General features: G+C 36.6%; 1 protein-coding gene across 1 annotated transcript in view; it reads left to right on the top strand.

Moving 5' to 3' along the window:
- CSMD1 (CUB and Sushi multiple domains 1) overlaps positions 1-18,632 on the top strand; it is a 2,044,058-nt gene that overhangs the window by 1,388,451 nt on the left and 636,975 nt on the right. The window contains exon 8 of the mRNA XM_030937494.1: positions 10,416-10,503. Within this exon, the coding sequence (XP_030793354.1) occupies positions 10,416-10,503 (88 nt within the window). The remainder of the gene's footprint in view (positions 1-10,415; positions 10,504-18,632) is intronic.

Below are 18,632 nucleotides of genomic sequence, written 5' to 3'. Positions count from 1 at the left end.
GCAGAAATGACAGGCCCTCAGTCCTCCAGCTAAGCTGGTGCTCTCCCCAGGTGACGGTCATCCTGCATTTGTAGGAGCCAGCGGGAGGCATGGAGATGTCTCTCTTTGGTGCTGCCAATGTACATTCCCGGGAACATCTCAGAGCATCACGTGCAATCAGACAGATGGTGATGAGGACGGTTCTCCAGGCTCTGGCACAATGTTCAGTGCCATTAATTTTGTTAAGGTCATTTACACTGATTTTATACTAGAATATTCTTATTTTTTATTTTATTCATACAGTAAATAAACATCTTGGTTTAATTTGAAGCTTTATAAGGAAAATATTTCCCCTTTGAACATTTGCTGCTTCCGTGATATATCAGTTGGAAAGACAATTGTTAATATCTGAGCCCTTGTGAAAAATCTACTTGTTTTCCCTCTGATAGAAAAAATAATCTAGGGGAGACCATGTTAAAAATAAATAAAGACAGTGTAAGAATCTGCAGTGTTCAAAACTACTGAGACCATAGGATCTCTGCAGGAAGTGGTAAGAATAATGTTGGAATGACTGAAGGTTCCGAATGCCAAATCGTTTTATTTTTATGTACAATAGAGTCATTAATTTTTTTTAGTTTATCAGTTTTATATTTTAGGACATAGCATTAGAAGCTGAAATGTATTTTTTAAAAATAAATTTCTATGAACTAAAAGAGAGCTTGATTTAAGACCATGGCAGTTGAATTAGAGACCAGAGAACATGGGTAAAATTGGGGCATACGAATTATGATAATGGGTGATCAACCACTTGTGTTTTTAAAGTCAGCACATTAAGGTGTGTAGTGGGAGAGGAAAGAGGGACCAGACCAAAAAATCTGGCAATGTGATGAATTAAACACCTGGAAAATCCAGCCCTTGCCTCTCACTCAGGGTTGGAAGCTTCATGTCCAGTTGGAGATCCATTAATATGAGATCTAAAACAATACATTTACAAGCAATATGCGCTGAGCAACTTATTTCTGTGTGAACTATTCATTTAAAACTTCTCACGTTGCTCTGATAGTAAGACTTTATCCTCCAAGTGTCAACAATTCTTATTTTATATATTTTTATAGAACTTGTAAACATTTGATTACTACTATGAGAGGAAAAACAACTACTGCTAGAGACTGTACAAATATTCTGTAAAAACAGCAAAAAAAAAAATCTGTTATGCATGAAGAAATATCTCCATAGGTGCTGTAAATCAAAATTATCCTCTTATAGCTATAAGAAATAGATTATTACAATGGCAACATTTTCTTATTGTTGAAATTGTCATCTAATCAAGTTATTAGGTTTTGAAGAAGGGTGTGACATGACAAAGTTTCATTCTTGCTGAGATACTGACCTCCTGCAGATCAAAGAGGAGAAATATATTAAAATGGAGCTATTACTTTTCAATTCAATGAGATAATACTGAGTCTATAAAATGCTGAAGGAAAAAGCTGTCACTGTTGACATTTCAAACTGAGTATAGCAGGAAGGTCTGAAGTATAACAGGAAGGTCTGAAGTCTATAGTGTCCCTCAAACACATATTCTAGAGTGGGCTGTCAACTCATCCAAAGCTCATCAATAGAGTGGGGAGACGGCTACTAAAAAGTTCAATGAGAATATGTTCTGTATTACCACCTTCCTGATGGTTATGCAGCTAAAAACATGTCACCTCTCTGAAGGCTTAAGTGGTTAGAATTTGTCTCAAAACTGATCCAACTGAAATACATCTGTACATCTCTGAAGAAACAAGTAGCAACAATGAAAATATACAATAATAATAAATCGTAAGTGCCTCCATGTTAAAAAGTGTGAATTTATCTAAATGGCTCTTATATTGGTTTGTTTATCCAAAATATAAATCAACATTTAACTCAAAATGGCACCTTACATAGAGATTTAACATTCAAGCCAATTTATGGCTCTAGTTCTCTAAAGGTGGATTATATTCTCCGTGGAAAGCATTTTTTTTTCTCTTAGTGGAAGGAAAATCACTACCAGATGGTTTGGACTAAAGCCTCATGGTTCAAACCATATGGCCTCCCATGTGTACGTTTGGTTGGGAATATAAATGAAAGCACCATGTGTACGTTTGGTTGGGAATATAAATGAAAACACCTCTTCACTTTTCTTTTGCATGCCCAGTGTATTTTTAACTAAATTTTATGAAAGGAATGCAACTGTTAAGAAATAAAAAAGTTTTTATTAACTGAAAGTGTCTCTCTAGTTTATGAAGCCCTTCAACGCAGAATGTCTCATAAGGTAATTATGGCCAAAGTACGGAAAGGCATTCTTTTTTTTTTTTTTTTTTTTTTTTTTTTTTGAGTTTTGCTTTGTCACCCAGGCTGGAGTGCAATTGCGTGATCTCAGCTCACTGCAACCCCCGCCTCCCGGGTTCAAGCGATTCTCCTGCCTCAGCCTCCCAAGTAGCTGGGATTACAGATGCACACCACCATGCCCAGCTAATTTTTTTTTATTTTTAGTAGAGATAGGGTTTCTCCATGTTGTTCAAGCTGGTCTTGAACTCCTGACCTCAGGTTATCCACCCGCCACGGCCTCCCAAAGTGCTAGGATTACAGGCATGAAACAAGCCCTGGAGTCAACTCATTCTTAACTCTGGCTTCAGTTTTCTTTCCTGTAAAATGGGTTTAATATTAACAATTCATAGACTGATTATATGGATTAAATTTCAAAACATACGGAAATGATACTAAGAGTTTCTAGCAAACATATAAGTTTAATTTTATATCATTGTCATTATTCTCAGCACTTCATTTGTAATTATTTCTGATTATTAACTCATATAAATCTTATCTCCAATAATTTATTTGTTTCTAATCTTTGTCATAGAAGTAGTTGCTTATACTTCTTTTCAGACACTTGCTTTATTCACGATGGCACCTGCTCTACCTGTATAGTTTGATACAAAGAAATTCGTGCTGAGTTTTAATTGATACTTATATGGCATGTCCCCAAACGGCAGGGTAATTTGATGAAGAAGAATTTTCTTTACTGCCCTACAGAGTCACAAGGTTTTGTGCAGATCTAATGGGGTATTGTAAATCAACATGCTTTGAAAAAGTCATTTAAAAAATATATAATTTACACTTTTAAAATCAAATTCATTGTGGCCGGGCGCGGTGGCTCAAGCCTGTAATCCCAGCACTTTGGGAGGCCGAGACGGGTGGATCACGAGGTCAGGAGATCGAGACCATCCTGGTCTACACGGTGAAACCCCGTCTCTACTAAAAAAAAAAATACAAAAAAACTAGCCGGGCGAGGTGGCGGGCGCCTGTAGTCCCAGCTACTCGGGAGGCTGAGGCAGGAGAATGGCGGGAACCCAAGAGGCGGAGCTTGCAGTGAGCTGAGATCCGGCCACTGCACTCCAGCCTGGGCGACAGAGCAAGACTCTGTCTCAAAAAAAAAAAAAAAAAAAAAAAAAAAAAAAAAAAAAAAAAAAAAATCAAATTCATTGAAACTCTTTTACAAACTGTCTAATTTATATCCGATCATTCACTTCCATAATTTTATAGCTTTCTTTAGTATTAATAGTGTGTAATCAACCCATCTATTGATATTTTCAGCTTTGATTTTTCACTGCAAGGTTTTGACTTACATTTAACATATTTATTACTATCTATGTCATGTGTTCTATGAGATCTGAAAAGATATAACTCAACAAAATTAGAGTTAAAGTGATATGAAACCCAGTAATTCCTCTCTTTGAAAATGTTTCTCTGAGGTACTGAGGATTCCGCTGGAAGTGGATTCATCACTCTTTCCAACCTGGAAGCTTTTTTATCTAGATGAATCAATGACTCACGGTGCAGATTTATGGAGCTGTTGTTTCCTTGCACATATCGTGTGTCAGCATACTTTTTCTGACTCTTTATCACACGAAACAACTCCCTCTGTTTCAGAAAAATCACCCATATTGTACATTTAATCACTAATCACTTTTTGTTAGCTTCTACCATCTGCAATCCATTCAGGCTTGTCTAATTCATTTTGCGCTTTCATAGAATTCCGACTAAGTCACCTTTCTTTAGTAAGTGACTTTGGCATTATCTTTAAAAAGATCCGGAATGCTTTTGTCCAACTTGGGCAGGTAGCTCCAATTTCTCGCCTTTCTTTTAACTACTATTCCTTGTGAGAAAAAAATAGAAAAGGGGAAATGCAAGTGGGCCTTTGTCAGCCTTGGTGTTGTGTTTCCAACCAGTTTGGGTATTGTGGAAAAGTGCAATAACTGCCAAGCTAGAGTCTATTATTTCTGACAAACATCAATGATAGCCATTCATCTTGATGAAGTGGTTTTAATTTTTTTTTTCTTTTTTTTTCTTTTTTGAGACGGAGTCTTGCTCTGTTGCCCAGGCTGGAGTGCAGTGGCCGGATCTCAGCTCACTGCAAGCTCTGCCTCCCGGGTTTATGCCATTCTCCTGCCTCAGCCTCCCGAGTAGCTGGGACTACAGGCGCCTGCCACCACGCCCGGCTAGTTTTTTTTGTATTTTTTAGTAGAGACGGGGTTTCACCATGTTAGCCAGGATGGTCTCGATCTCCTGACCTCGTGATCCGCCCGTCTCGGCCTCCCAAAGTGCTGGGATTACAGGCTTGAGCCACCGCGCCCAGCCAAAGTGGTTTTAATTTGCCAAAGCAATAATGATTTTGCTTGAGGGAGTAAAGAAGACATCTAGCCAGTGATGGCAGGAAGAATAAACATGGCAGAAATAACATTCTGCATTCGAGTTTGAAACTGTTGAAACTAAATACGTTTAGGAGATAAGCTTTAGAGAGCCAGAAGTAGACCACTGCTTACTGACTGAGAACTGTACCCCAGCACGTAGTACAGACGAAAACCTGGGGTTGCAGAAAAAATGTAATAGAGGATCAGAATGATAGAAATAAACACACACAGCCGGGCGCGGTGGCTCATGCCTGTAATCCCAGCACTTTGGAAGGCCGAGGTGGGCGGATCACGAGGTCAGGAGATCGAGACCATCCTGGCTAACACCGTGAAACCCTGTCTCCACTAAAAATACAAAAAACTAGCCAGGCGTGGTGGCAGGGCCTATAGTCCCAGCTACTCTGGAGGCTGAAGCAGGAGAATGGCAGGAACCCGGGAGGAGGAGCTTGCAGTGAGCCGAGATCACGCCGCTCCAGCCTGGGCAGCAGAGCGAGACTCCATCTCAAAAAAAAAAAAAAATGCACACACACAAGGAAAGAGAGAGAGACATAAGATAGAAGTAACATCACACTTGCTGGTTTTAACCATTATAAGCATACACTTCTAGCTGGACATGATAACTCACTGTAATCCCAGCACTTTGGGAGGTTGAGGTGGGAGAATTGTTTGAGCCCAGGAGTTTGAAACCAGCCTGGGCAATGTGGTGAAACCCTTTTTCTACAGAAAAAAAAAAAAAAATAATAATAATAATAATAATAATAATAAAACATTAGCAGGGAGTGGTGGCATGCGCCTGTAGTTGCAGCTGTTTGGGAAGATCACTGGAGCACAGAAGATTGAGGCTGCATTGAGCCATGATTGTGCCACTGCATTCCAGCCTGGGCAACAGAACAAGATTCTGTCTCAAAAAACGAAAAAAAAAAAGTAAAAAAGAAAAGAAAAGAAAAGAAAATTCATGCAGTTCTATGGCTTTAAATATATTGATGCTGTTGTACATCCATCACCACTATTCATCTCCCCAAATTTTCATCATACTCTGCTGAAATACTTTACACAATAACACCTTATATTTCTCCTCTCCTTCCCTTTGCCCCAGCCCCTGGCAAAACCATCATTCTACTTTCTGGCTCTCTGACTTTGATTATTCTTCGTTTTTAACCTCTGTGTGTCCTTATGCCTAAAGTGAGTCTCTTGTGGGCAGCATACAGTTGGGTCCTGTTACTTATTAACTTACTATTCAATGCGTCCTGCCAACCTATGTCTTCGGTTTGGGAGTGATTCTTTTTCCAGGACTCCCATAAGAAAAGTACTACACTACTCACTGAGTGGCTTAAACAACAGAGATTCACTTTACCACAGTCCTAGAGGGTAGAAGTCTGAGATCAAGGTTTGGGCAGTGTTGGTTTCTTCTAAGCCCTCTCTCCTTGATTTGTGGATGGGCTCTGTTCTTCCTGTCTTCACATGAACTTTCCTTTATGTGTTCGTGTCCTAACTTCCCCTTCTTTGAAGGGCACCAGTTATGTTGGATTAGGGCTCACTTTAAGGAGCCTCTTCTTTACCTCTTCAAAGTCTCTATCTCCAAATATAGTTGTTTGTGAGGTACTGGTGGTTAGAACTTCAATGTATAACTCTTTGTGGGGAGGAGGGACATAATTCAGCCTAAAACAGGGAGTTAAATCCATTTATATATAAAATAATTATTTAAAGGGTAGCTCTTACTTTTACCATTTTGCTGTTACTCAGTTTTCATATGTCTTTCAGCGTTTTTGTCCCTCATTTGACCCATTACTATTGTCCTCTATGTTTAGTTGATCTTTTTGTAGTGTCACATTGTGATCCTCTCCTCATTTCTTTTTTACATGTCCTATAAATATTTTCTTTATGGTTTCCGTGGAGATTACATATAACCTCCTACAATGATGGCAGTATCTTCAATTGACACCAGTTTAACTTCAATCGGATACAAAAACTTCAATCCTTACAAGTCTGCTCCCTTTATGCTATTGCTGTCATAAATTACATCTTTATATATAATGTAACTATTAGCATAAATGCATAATTACTTTATGCATTTATTTTTAAATACTGTAGAAAATGAAAATGGAGGTTTTAAGCCAAACTTACTATAATTTTTTACATATATTTTCATGTATTTACCTGTAATAGGGACTTTCTCTCTTCTTGAGTCTTCAGGTGACTGGGTAGTGCCCTTTCATTTCAAATTGAAGGACTTTCTTGTAGGGAACATATATTGGTAATAAACTCACTCATATTTTGATTGTCTGGGAATGTCTTAATTTCCCTTTCATTTTTGAAGGATAGTTTTCCTAGATGTAGAATTCTCAGTTGACATTTTTTTCAGCCATTAAATGTATTATCCATTGCTTTCTTTTCTTTTCTCTTTTCTTTTCTCTTTCTTTTTCTTTTCTTTTTTTTCAGATGGAGCCTTGCTCTGTTGCCCAGCCTAGAGTGCAGGGGTGCAATCTCAGGTCACTGCAACCTCTGCCTCCCAGGTTCAAGCTATTCTCCTGTCTCAACCTCCCTGGGATTACAGGTGCCTGCCATCATGCCTGGCCAATTTTTGTCTTTTTAGTAGAAATGGGGTTTCACCATGTTGGCCAGGCCAGTCTTGAATTCCTGACCTCAAGTGATCCACCCACCTCGGCCTCCCAAAGTGCTGGAATGACAGGTGTGAGCCACTGCACCCAGCCTATCCATTTGCTTTCTAACCTGTGAAATGTCTGTGGAGAAATCTGTTGACAGTCTTATTATGGATCCCTTGTTTATGAGGACTTGCTTTTCTCTTTCTGCTTTTAAGATTCTCTCTTTTTCTTTGGCTCTTAACAGTTTGATTATTATGTCTCTTGCTGTGGGTCTCTTTATGTTTATCCTACTAGGAGTTCATTAAGCTCCTTGAATTTGTACATTTATGTCTTTCCTCAAATCTGGAAAGTTTATATCCATTAGTTTAAATTCGTATCTGTAATCATTGTTGTAAATTCATTTTCTAGTAAGTCTGATGCATATGTTTCTTCAGTGACTGTATCTGGAGATTTATTTCGACCCTTTGAATGGCCTGTTTTCTTGTTTCTTTGTATGCCTTGTGATTTTTGTTAAAAAAATAAGCATTTGAAAAGAATTAACTACCACCCTCAATCTTTGCGGAATATAGTAGAAAATGTTCACTAATTAGTGGGCCTCTGAGCCTTCAGATCAATCTGGACTGAAGACTTTGGGTGTTTTCAGGTTTTTGGGGGGCACACGTCCTGTCTGGGTTTGTGTGCAGCTTTTGTTGTGTTTTTGTTTTCATTTTTTTCCCCAGCTGCTTTTAAACATAATAATGTTCCAAAGAATCTCATCTCATCTTCTCATTGGGGCCTTATATATGTGTTCTATTGTGTTCCCCTGCCTGGAATCCCTTACTCCAAGGTACCCATGGGTTTGCAATTTTGCTGCAGTTTTCTATACAGCAGTGCTTGTCACAGCCTCTCATGGCTTCTAGCCAGAGATCCCAATTATGCTGCCCTTCCTCATCTGACCTGCAAATCAGTAAAGACAGAGCTCAGTCTCTCAGGCAGCCCACAGAGAGACCATCGTGCTGCCAGCCAGAAGCCTCTGCTTCTCCATCCCTAGAGAGGAAACTAGTCATCTGGCCGCTTCCTCTCAACTGCACTGTGCCGCACAAGTCATGGTATGAAACAAGGGAGAGTAAAACATCATGAAATACAGTCCTATTTCGAATATCTTTTTTCTCACTGGGCATTTGCTTGGTTGTTATAGATGCTTTACTGTTATTTAGAGCTCCTATAAAATTATTTTAATCTTTCAGTAGTCATTTATTTGCTGTTTCCATGGGGAAATATGGGTCTGGAGCTTTCTTTCTCACTGTCTACTGATGCTATCACCAAACTTGCTGGATTATTTTGATGTAATATTGAGAAAATTAAACATTTAGAAAATAAAATTTTGAAATTCAAGATAATTCTCACATCATGCAGCAAAATAATGTTTAGATGTTATAAAAAAAACTTATTTTAAAAAAGAAATAAAAACACCTAAAAAATATCTAACCTATTTGGAATAGTGAAGCACTTACTAAGAATGAAACCACATAATATATTCAATATAATTTGTGTTTAATGAAGGATTATATTGTTACCCAAATTTATTCTAACTTAGCAATGAAAGATAAATTTTGACTGGGCGTGGTTGCACATGTCTGCAATCCTAACACTTTAGGAGGCTACGGTGGGAGTGTCACTTGAGCCAGGGGTTTGAGACCAGTCTGGGCAATATAGTTAGACTCCATCTCTACAAAAGATTTGTTTTTAATTATCTGGGCATGGTGGCACAAGCCTGTGCTACCAGCTATTAGGGAGGCTGAGGTGGGAGTATTGCTTGATTCTGGGAGGTTGAGGCTGCAGATCCATGATTGTGCCACTGCACTCCCACCTGGGCAACAGAGTTAGACCCTGACTCCAAACAAACTAAATGAAACTTGCTATAATTACTGTTGTTTTATGCATAGTTTTAATCAAATGCTCCACGAGTTCCACATATACCCAGGCATATTCTTTTCTTCTTATGGAATCATTTAAAATATGTATGAGAAAATGTATGTTTATAGGTACACCTTTCAGCTGCAAATAATAGAATCAACTATGCAATGGATTTAAACTATAGCAAATAAACTATAATAAATACAACAGAATGTTCAGAATTGTGATATTACTCCTAAATTGGTTGATTTTCTGCCTCAAAAATAAGGTAGCAGGTCCAGGTTGTTGACACATCTTTTCTATTCCATACATGCTGTTATCTCCATCCTCGGATTATAGCAAAATCACACCAAGAGTTCTACATTTGAAACCTGGACACAGAAGTTTTCAGAGTAAAATAGATATGCACTTTATTAGCATCCTTCAATGTTTCCCAGAAGTACTGCTGTGGACTTCCCCTCACATCTCATTATACTGAATTGGGTCCCAAGCCCTCTGCTAAGCAAATTCCTGGGAAAAGTAAAAAAGAAATGCTTTAGTTTGATTGCACAAATTATACAGGGTGAAATGAATTTTGAGTTGACAGCCACTCTGTCCAATAAAGAAATGAGTTCTTTAAAAATTATTCTGTCATCACAGTCCCAACATTGCATCCTGTTGGGTGCAAGTCCCAACAGGAGAAAAGGTTTTTCATGAAATTCAGGAAATAATCAGTGCACTTGAACAAAGAAACCATTATGGGTTTTAGTTCAATGATAAATACTTCAATGTTTAAAATATATGTAATGTTACTTAAAGTATCTTTTGTATAGAACTTAGTAAATATCATCTCTGTTGTCATCTATGGGAATGAGTGAAGGCTTTCTTCTCTCTAAGTGAATGCATTTTTCTCATAATGCTATTTTTCTCATCATGCTGTTAATTGTAACCTGGTGTAAAAGTAGTCATAAGGAACAAATGAGATTTTTTATTAAATTTTGACATCTTAAAAATAAGAGAAATAAAACCAAAGATTATCATCCTTTCACTGGAAAACACATCTTTGATTTTCACCAGTGAGAATATAAACATTTATTTGAATGTATTTAAGGTGTCTTAATTCCTTTGGAGATCACATTTTAAGTCATTATCATTAAAGAACTGAAAATGCCTAGAATACATTTTTTATCTGGGTATTTCCTCAATAGCTACAACATTTTAACAATGTTTCTCTCTATGACAGTGAGCCAAGGAGGTGTTGCATTGGTCTCTGACATGTGTCCAGATCCTGGGATTCCAGAAAATGGTAGAAGAGCAGGTTCTGACTTCAGGTAAGAGATACAATAGTGATGGAAAAAAGCATGTTATTTTTAAGAGATATATAATTTCAGCTTGAAGTTTAGTTTAACTCTTTTGTTCTTTTGAGGTAAAGATAAAACTTCGCAATCATTATGCAACTATATTATCTGTAGAATTCTAAAACATATCATACTGAAAAATTCCAGGTACTCTAGAGTCAGCACCTTATACTCTAGGAACCAATAATAAAAATTTAACTCTAAATATGTGTAATCAAAATTTGTCTTCAGAGAGTTTACTTTTTGTTTATAATCTGTTAAATTTTCTGTATTAGTCCCTTCTCACACTGCTAATAAAGACATACCAGAGACTGGGTAATTTATAAAGGAAAGAGGTTTAATTGACTTATAATTCAGCATGGCTGAGGAGGTCTCAGGAACCTTATAATCATGACAGAAGGGAAAGCAAACACATCCTTCTTCATATGGCGACAGGAAGGAGAATGAGCAAAGTGGAGGAAAATCCTCTTAAAAAACCATCAGATCTCGTGAGAACTCACTACCATGAGAACAGCATGAGGGTAACTGCCCCCATGATTCAATTACCTCTCACCGGTCCCTCCCACAACATGTGGAGATTATGGGTGCTACAATTCAAGATGAGATTTGGGTGGGGACACAGCCAAACCATGTGAATCTCATATTCCAATTTTTTAATGTTTAAAGATAGAAGGTAAAATATTTAATTATCGCCTCATAGTTATTTCATTAAAAAACTTTAGGAATGATGAATGTTAGTATCAGCCAATAAAGTTTATTCAGAAAATGTGAATCATTTTACTAGGATTATGATGATACTGATTTTCTGTTGCTACATTATGAATACAGTAGTGATAATAGTCCTATTACTTTAGATTTTTACACTGATTTCAGTGAGTTCAAGAATTGTCACATTTTCCATCTTACAAGATGGATACTATTATTAGAAGCAGCTGTAAAATAAAATAGTAAAGAGAAGCAAGATATGTGTTTTTCCTTCTTACAATGTCACTATTTTTGAAAAAAAAAAAAAAGGTTCAGAAAGCTAAGGCTACTGAAGTGGCCTACAAATGGAAGAAAAGTACTGATACTATTAGAGAGGGAAGAAGGAATGTTATTTAATAAAATTGGAGTAACAACGGTAGTTTTAAAAGGAATAGAAAAATTAAAAAATGGCAGTGTGTCTATAATGAAGTTGGTAAAATGGTGTATTATTTTACATGAAAAGGATACAAAGTATAGATATGAAGAAATAGAGTGTTGGAATGGATATAGGTTAACTATTGCACATCTTGACTAATATATAAGAAGTTTGTGGTTTCGCTGAAGTCCCTCTGAGGCAGAGCTTGAGATGAAAATTCTTATTGAAGTAATTTATTGGAAAAGTGCTCTCAGGAGGAGCAGAGTAGAGGAAGTGGAATAGAATTGGAGTAAAAATCTAAGCAGAAAGATGCTTTTACTGGAGACTCACTTCAGTCTGTTCCCATGGGGAGTTCTGGGCTACAAGTTGTACTGACAAGCAGGCCTCACCTTTTGTACCCACCTTCCTGCCTGTCAATCAATGACTTCCTTCCTTTGGCTCAGGGAAGTTCTCCAGAGGAAGAGTTGGTTGTGAAGAGTTATGAGCAATCCAGTGAGTGTGGTGCATGGATGCAGCAGCTCATAGCTAAAAGAAGGATGCTGGTTTCCAGTACCATATTATAAAATAGTGATCATTTGAAGTCATTCAGGAATTTTATCTCTTTCAAAAACAAAGCAACCCGATAAAATTGCACATTCTTCCAAGGGCTTTTCATTCTATGTCTTCCTTCCTTGTGTCAACAGTCACCTCTTTCATGTCCCTCTTGTTGAGGAAAAATCTTCTTCCTGCTTCCCTTCCCTTTCCTTCTGTGCCCCTTTGTTAGAGTTGACAACAGTGCATCATCACGATGTGCTCACACATCTGTTTTCTCACCTGTCTTAAGCGTCTCCAGAATGGAGAGTGTCTTATCTTTGCATCTTCAGTGACTAAAACTGTGTGTGGCACAAATAAACTCTTCTCCGTATCAAATGTACTTTGTGTATGAGGGGAACTGCCCATCTTGTATCCTGTCATCCCAGAAACCTAGAAACTTCTTTGGTCAATTTTGTAGAGCTGTATTTTAAAAACAAATTAACTCATATCTGAGAATACCAAATTCTTCAAATTGCATTTCATGTTAAAAAAAAATGACAGAGAAAATGCTTAAGCTATAAAACTTAACAGGGAAGTTGTGAATATTCAGGTACCAATGTCTCCTTAGCACAAGGGTAATAATGAAACTTTTAGTCATATCCTAGGTGAGTCAGCCAATCTTTACTCCATTTCATTCTCAGATTAGACTTATTTCTGAAAAAGAGGTTTAAATTCAGGATGTACATTAACTCTGAGTGCTGTGTTGATCTGGCTGGGGTGGAGGTAGCGAGAATCTAGGTTGTGCAGATGTATGGCCCGTCAGGGATGGAATATAGATCAGGTTTCTGTAGAACTTTATCTCAGAACATAATTTCAATCTGTCACTTTCCTAGCTTTTTGGGAAATCATTATGTTGTTTATATGTCTCTATGTTTGTAGCAATAGCAATCAAATATGGTAACACCTGGGAAAATGCTTTGAAAGATTACATTTTCTCTTAAATTAAATACACATGTAAAATGTTATTTGTATCATCTATGGTGTTTGTATGTGTATACAAATATATACATAACAGAGATAAGCTAGTTATAGTAGCTCTTTTAATAGATTTCTTAGAACTTTCTCCCTAGGTGATTTTGTTATCTGTAACTAAAAGGATTTTTAATTTTTGCTTTCCAATCTGAATTTCTTTATTTCTTTCTCTTGTTTAAGTGCAGTGGTTAGAAACTATTTTACAAGACTGAATAGAAATGGTGAGACATCTCTGCCTTTATTCCTGAGCTTAGGTGGAAAGTATTCTGGCTTTCATTATAATTATAACATTGCTTGTTGGTTTTTCATAGCTGTCCTTTATTAGGTTGAGGAACTATCCTTCTATTTGGAATATTTTGAGGGGTGTGTGTGTGTGTATATGTGTGTTTTAATCAGACATGAATTTGGAATTATTTCAAAAGCTGCTTCTACATCTATTGAGATGACTATTTTTGTTTGTATATTTTGTGAATGTGAGGACGTAAGTGATTTCCCAATGTTAAAAATAAACTAATATTCTGGAATAAAATTAATTTATAATGATGTATTTTTCTTTTTATGGATTATTGAATTTGACTTGTTAAAATGTTTAGTTTTTTACAGGTATGTTTGTGAGTTATCATAGGCAGTAGTCCTTTTTTACAAAGACTTTTTTTTTTGTTCCTGTCAGAGTAATAATGGTCTCAAAATTAATTGAAAAATGTTCTGTCCTCTGGAATACCATAGAAGAGTTTTGTATAATTGTTAATATTTCATTGCTAAATGTTTGGAATAATTCACCGGGGAAGCTACCTGGAATTGGAATTTTCTTACAAGTAGCTTTTAAATTACAGGTTGAACTTCTTTTCTACATACAGGCTTATGTAGATTATCTACTTCTACTTCAGTGAGCTTTGATAGTGTGTGTCTTTCAAGAAATTTTAAAATTTCATCTAAGTTGTCAAATTTGTTGGCTTAAAATTATTCTTATTTTTCTTTATTATCCTATAAATGAGTAGCAGTTTCACAGCTCAAATTCTTGATATTCGTAATTTTAAAAAAATCTTACTTGGTCCATCTGGCTATTAACATGTCAACATTATTGAACTTCTCCAAAAAATGCAATTTATTTTTATATACATTTATCTATTGTTTAGTTTGTCTTTAATTTCATTGATTTCTGCTCTGACCTCTTATTAATTTATTTCCTCTGTTTACTATGGGCTCCATTTGTTCTTCTTTTTCTAGTCTCTTAAGGTTGAAGCTGAGGTCAGTAATTTAAGACCTTTATTTTTTCTAAATATGGGTGTCTACTGCTATGAATTTTCCTCTAAGGAATGCTTTGGCTGCATCTCTTCAATTTTTGATAAGCTGTGTTTTTATTTTCATGCAGCTTAAATTACATTATAGTTTCCCTTCTGATTACTTTTTCGTTCCATGATTTATTTAAAAGTTTTCTATTTTGTTTCCACATATCTGGATATTTTCCAAGGATCTGCATGGTTAGAGATTATGCTTTATAAGATCCAAACTTTTAAAAATGTTTTGATAATTGCTTTATGCAAGAATATGCTCTATCTTGGTAAATGTTCCATGACAACTTGAAAATAACACATATGTTAGTGTTGTTGGGTGAAGTGTTCCATAAATGTCAGTTAGATCAAGTTGGTTGACAGTGTTGTTCAAGGCTTTGAGATCCTTACTAATTTTCTCGTCAATTGTCAAATCTGTTATTGAGAGAGATTTATCTAAACAATCTATTAAAATTGTGAGTTTGCCATTTCTCATTGCAGCTTTATCAGTTTTTGCTTCATGTATTTTGAAGCTCTGTTGTTAGGTACACAAATGTTTAAAATTGCCATGTATTTTTGTTTAATACCTTTTATGTTATGAAATGATTTTCTTTATCTTGAGTAATATTTTTTACTCTGAAACCACATTTGGCTTACATTTTCATAGCCATTTTAGCTTTCTTTGAATTATTATTAGGGTATAATATTTTATATGGATTGTTATATATGCTTCTGTATTTAATCTGTTGCACAATATTGTTTTAATAAAATATTTTTTAAAAATCCAGCTTTACATATAGCTGAAAAAGAAATTAGTATTTTAGAATCTTTTATTATATGACTGAATATATTATTTGACACTATAACAAAAATTGGCAAATGATATCATCTTAAATTTTAGATGCCATTTGAATATGGGATTTTGAAAATAAACATTTTTATTTTCTTACATCAAAATTTATTGGCTGAACTTCTTTCCTGAATTAATTTTTTGTATGTGCATGATTTCGTACCTCATACATCGGTCACTTGAAAATAGTGATTCATCGAGTTATGAGTTTTTTCAAATATTTATACATTGTCCTATAAATTATCTAAAAAAATATATTTGTTGATATTATCATGTATTTCATTAGAAAGATCTGTAAGCATTGAAAAACTGTCAAACTCATGATGGTAGATATAACCTTTTGAAAAGTTTCCAATTTTCATTAGAAAATTAGACATGAAAATTACAATTTTATTTCTAATGAAAATTAGAAAACTTTAACTTTGTCTTGGGCTCAAATTTTGTCAGTCATTTTCCTTGAAGTAAAAGACTCGTTCAATTTTTATAAACACCTGACAAATACTCAAATCTTAGCAGTGATAGTTTGTCTGCCATTCTTTAAATAAAAAGGAGTTCAACAGAAAACCAATCAGCCAGCTCAACTCAAAACTGAAACAATTGCATAGATGTTTGTTTCTCCAGAACTTCCTGAGGCTTCACCGTGCCCCAGAGACGCATTACGTATTCAAGTGTTATGATTTATTAAAACAATCATTTTCCCTGCTCCCTCAAGGACTTTCTTAAGTGACACTGGACCTTTTCTCTGCTACTGTCTGGTGCTGTTGCTTGATTGGTGCAAAATTGGCATCAGTTTTTCTTATCATTGGTTTTGCACTGTCAATGGAAATGGCAACATAGTGAATGATGATGTTTTAAAAGGAGGGAAGGCTGGGCACTGTAGGCTGAGGTGGGTGGATCACAAGGTCAGGATTTTGAGACCAGCCTGGCCTAAATAAAAAAAAATGTATATTTTCTAAATTCTTATAATCAAAACTAATGACTAATCATGTAATCCAAACTAACAACCAACATGGTCAAGATGGGTAGATGAGCTCATTTGCAGGGTAGCCTTTGTGAATATGTAACTTGGGGCTGTTTTTATTAAAAAAGAGTTCACTTTTTTAGGTGAAACACTGTCTCTACTAAAAATACAAAAGTTAGCTGGATATGTTGGTGTGCGCCTGTAGTCCCAGCTACTTGGGAGGCTGAGGCAGGAGAATCACTTGAACTCAGGAGCCGAGATCACACCACTGCCCTCCAGGCTGGGGGACAGAGCAAGACTCTGTCTCAAAAAAAAAAAAAAAAAAAAAAAAAAAAAAGACAAAAGCAGGGAAGATACTTTTTAATAGTCTTTTGAGACTCTCTTTAATGAAAGGTAATTCAGTTTTATTTTCTAAATTCTTATAATCAAAACTAATGACTAATCATGTAATCCAAACTAACAACCAACATGGTCAACATGGGTAGATGAGCTCATTTACAGGGTAGCCTTTGTGAATATGTAACTTGGGGCTGTTTTTATTAAAAAGAATTCACTTTTTTAGGTTGGTAAAATATTCCTCCTCTGGTTTCATTTATAAATTATTCTGGTTTCTTGAGAAATCCCTTTTCCATAGACAATCTAAATATTAATTCTATCATTATCTATAAGATACCTAAAGAAAATAAAGCATAAAATACAAAGCTTGCTTATTTGAATTCAAGTCAGTTTGGGTACAGTTTTCTGACAGTATTTTTCAACATAGACCATTGTCTAAAAGACAAAGTGTATTCATTACAACTGAATATTTATGAGTAAGATTGATGGAAGTATTCAAATACCAATATCTGAGGGAGGGAGCTCGGACAGAGATTGAGAATTTATGGGTGTGTACTGGCATCTATTGTTCATCTATCTCTCTGTGCTAACAGGATATGTAGCCTATGTCCAGGCAGATGTAATTTTCCTGGTTTTTATAAGTAGAAGCATTGAAATTCAGAATGCTAACCTAACAAAGTGCTATATCTAGTCGGAGTCAGAGCTGGGAATTTAAGCTGGAATCCTACTGATCTCAAAGCTCCTGTTGACCTTGATAGTTTGTAACACAGATAATTATAATAAAAGTTTTTACACCCACTCTGCAGGACCACTGGAAAGGTGGGTGTAGTTTGTGGACTTCACACAGTAGCCAATGAGGAGTCAAGGTATGGTTGAAATTTGCCCTTGAGCTCAGCGTTCCAAGTCATGCAGCTTAGCATGTGTTGCATATGCTGAACAGAAGGACAGTCTTGCTTTAACTGATCACTGTGAGGGGTGTCTCATGTTGTAATTGGCACCACGGATCCATGTAGACTAGCACTGGCCGTGATGCACACTGCTGGACATTACAATTTTTTTTTTTTTTTTTTTGGAGACAGTGTCTCACTCTGTCTCCCAGGCTAGAGTGCAGTGGCATGATCTCGGCTTACTGCAACCTCCACCTCTCAATTCAAGCAATTCTCCTGCCTCAGCCTCCTGAGTAGCTGGAATTGCAGGCGTGTGTACCATGCCCGGCTAATTTTTTTGCATTTTTAGTAGAGATGGGGTTTCACTATGTTGGCCAGGCTGGTCGCAAACTCCTGACCTCATGATCAGCCCACCTTGGCCTCCCAAAGTGCTGGGATTACAGGCATGAACCGCAGCGCCCAGCCATGTTTTTTAAATATAAATTTCACATCCTTACTTCTATCCTTTTAAGAACATTTCAAAGATGCTGAAACTGAACTTAGGGAGCTCCCTGAATTCTCGGAAACTTGAGCTTCTCAACTGCTTTCATGTCCCTTTTATCTTTTCTTCCACAATGTGACCCCCTCGATGACTGTCCATAAAGAGCTCCATGTGGCCACAGCCCTGATTCTGCATGAGCTGCAGTATCTGTCCTGACACTACCTCCTCTGCAGGTGGCACCTGCCCACCTTCAGTGTCCTGTCTTTCTTCCTTTACTTTTTTTTTTTTTTTTTTTTTTTTTTTTTTTTTTTTTTTTTTGAGACAGAGTCTCGCTCTGTCACCCAGACTAGAGTGCAGTGGCATGATCTTGGCTCACTGCAACCTCTACATCCTGGGTTCAAGCAATTCTCCTGCCTCAGTCTCCTGAGTACCTGGGATTACAGGCACACGCCACCACACCCGGCTAATTATTTTGCATTTTTAGTAGAGATGGGGTTTTACCATGTTGGCCAGGCTGGTCTTGAACTCCTGACCTCAGGTGATCCACCTGCCTTGGCCTCCCAAAGTGTTGAGATTACAGACATGAGCCACTGCACCCAGTCACTTCCTTTACTTCTTAGTCATGTTCTTCATCAAGTATCATCTCCTTTC

Source organism: Rhinopithecus roxellana, chromosome 9 (assembly GCF_007565055.1).
Source record: "Rhinopithecus roxellana isolate Shanxi Qingling chromosome 9, ASM756505v1, whole genome shotgun sequence".
NCBI lineage: Eukaryota > Metazoa > Chordata > Mammalia > Primates > Cercopithecidae > Rhinopithecus > Rhinopithecus roxellana.
Note: the sequence above shows the minus strand (reverse complement) of the source record. Positions and strands in the feature narration are given on the sequence as shown.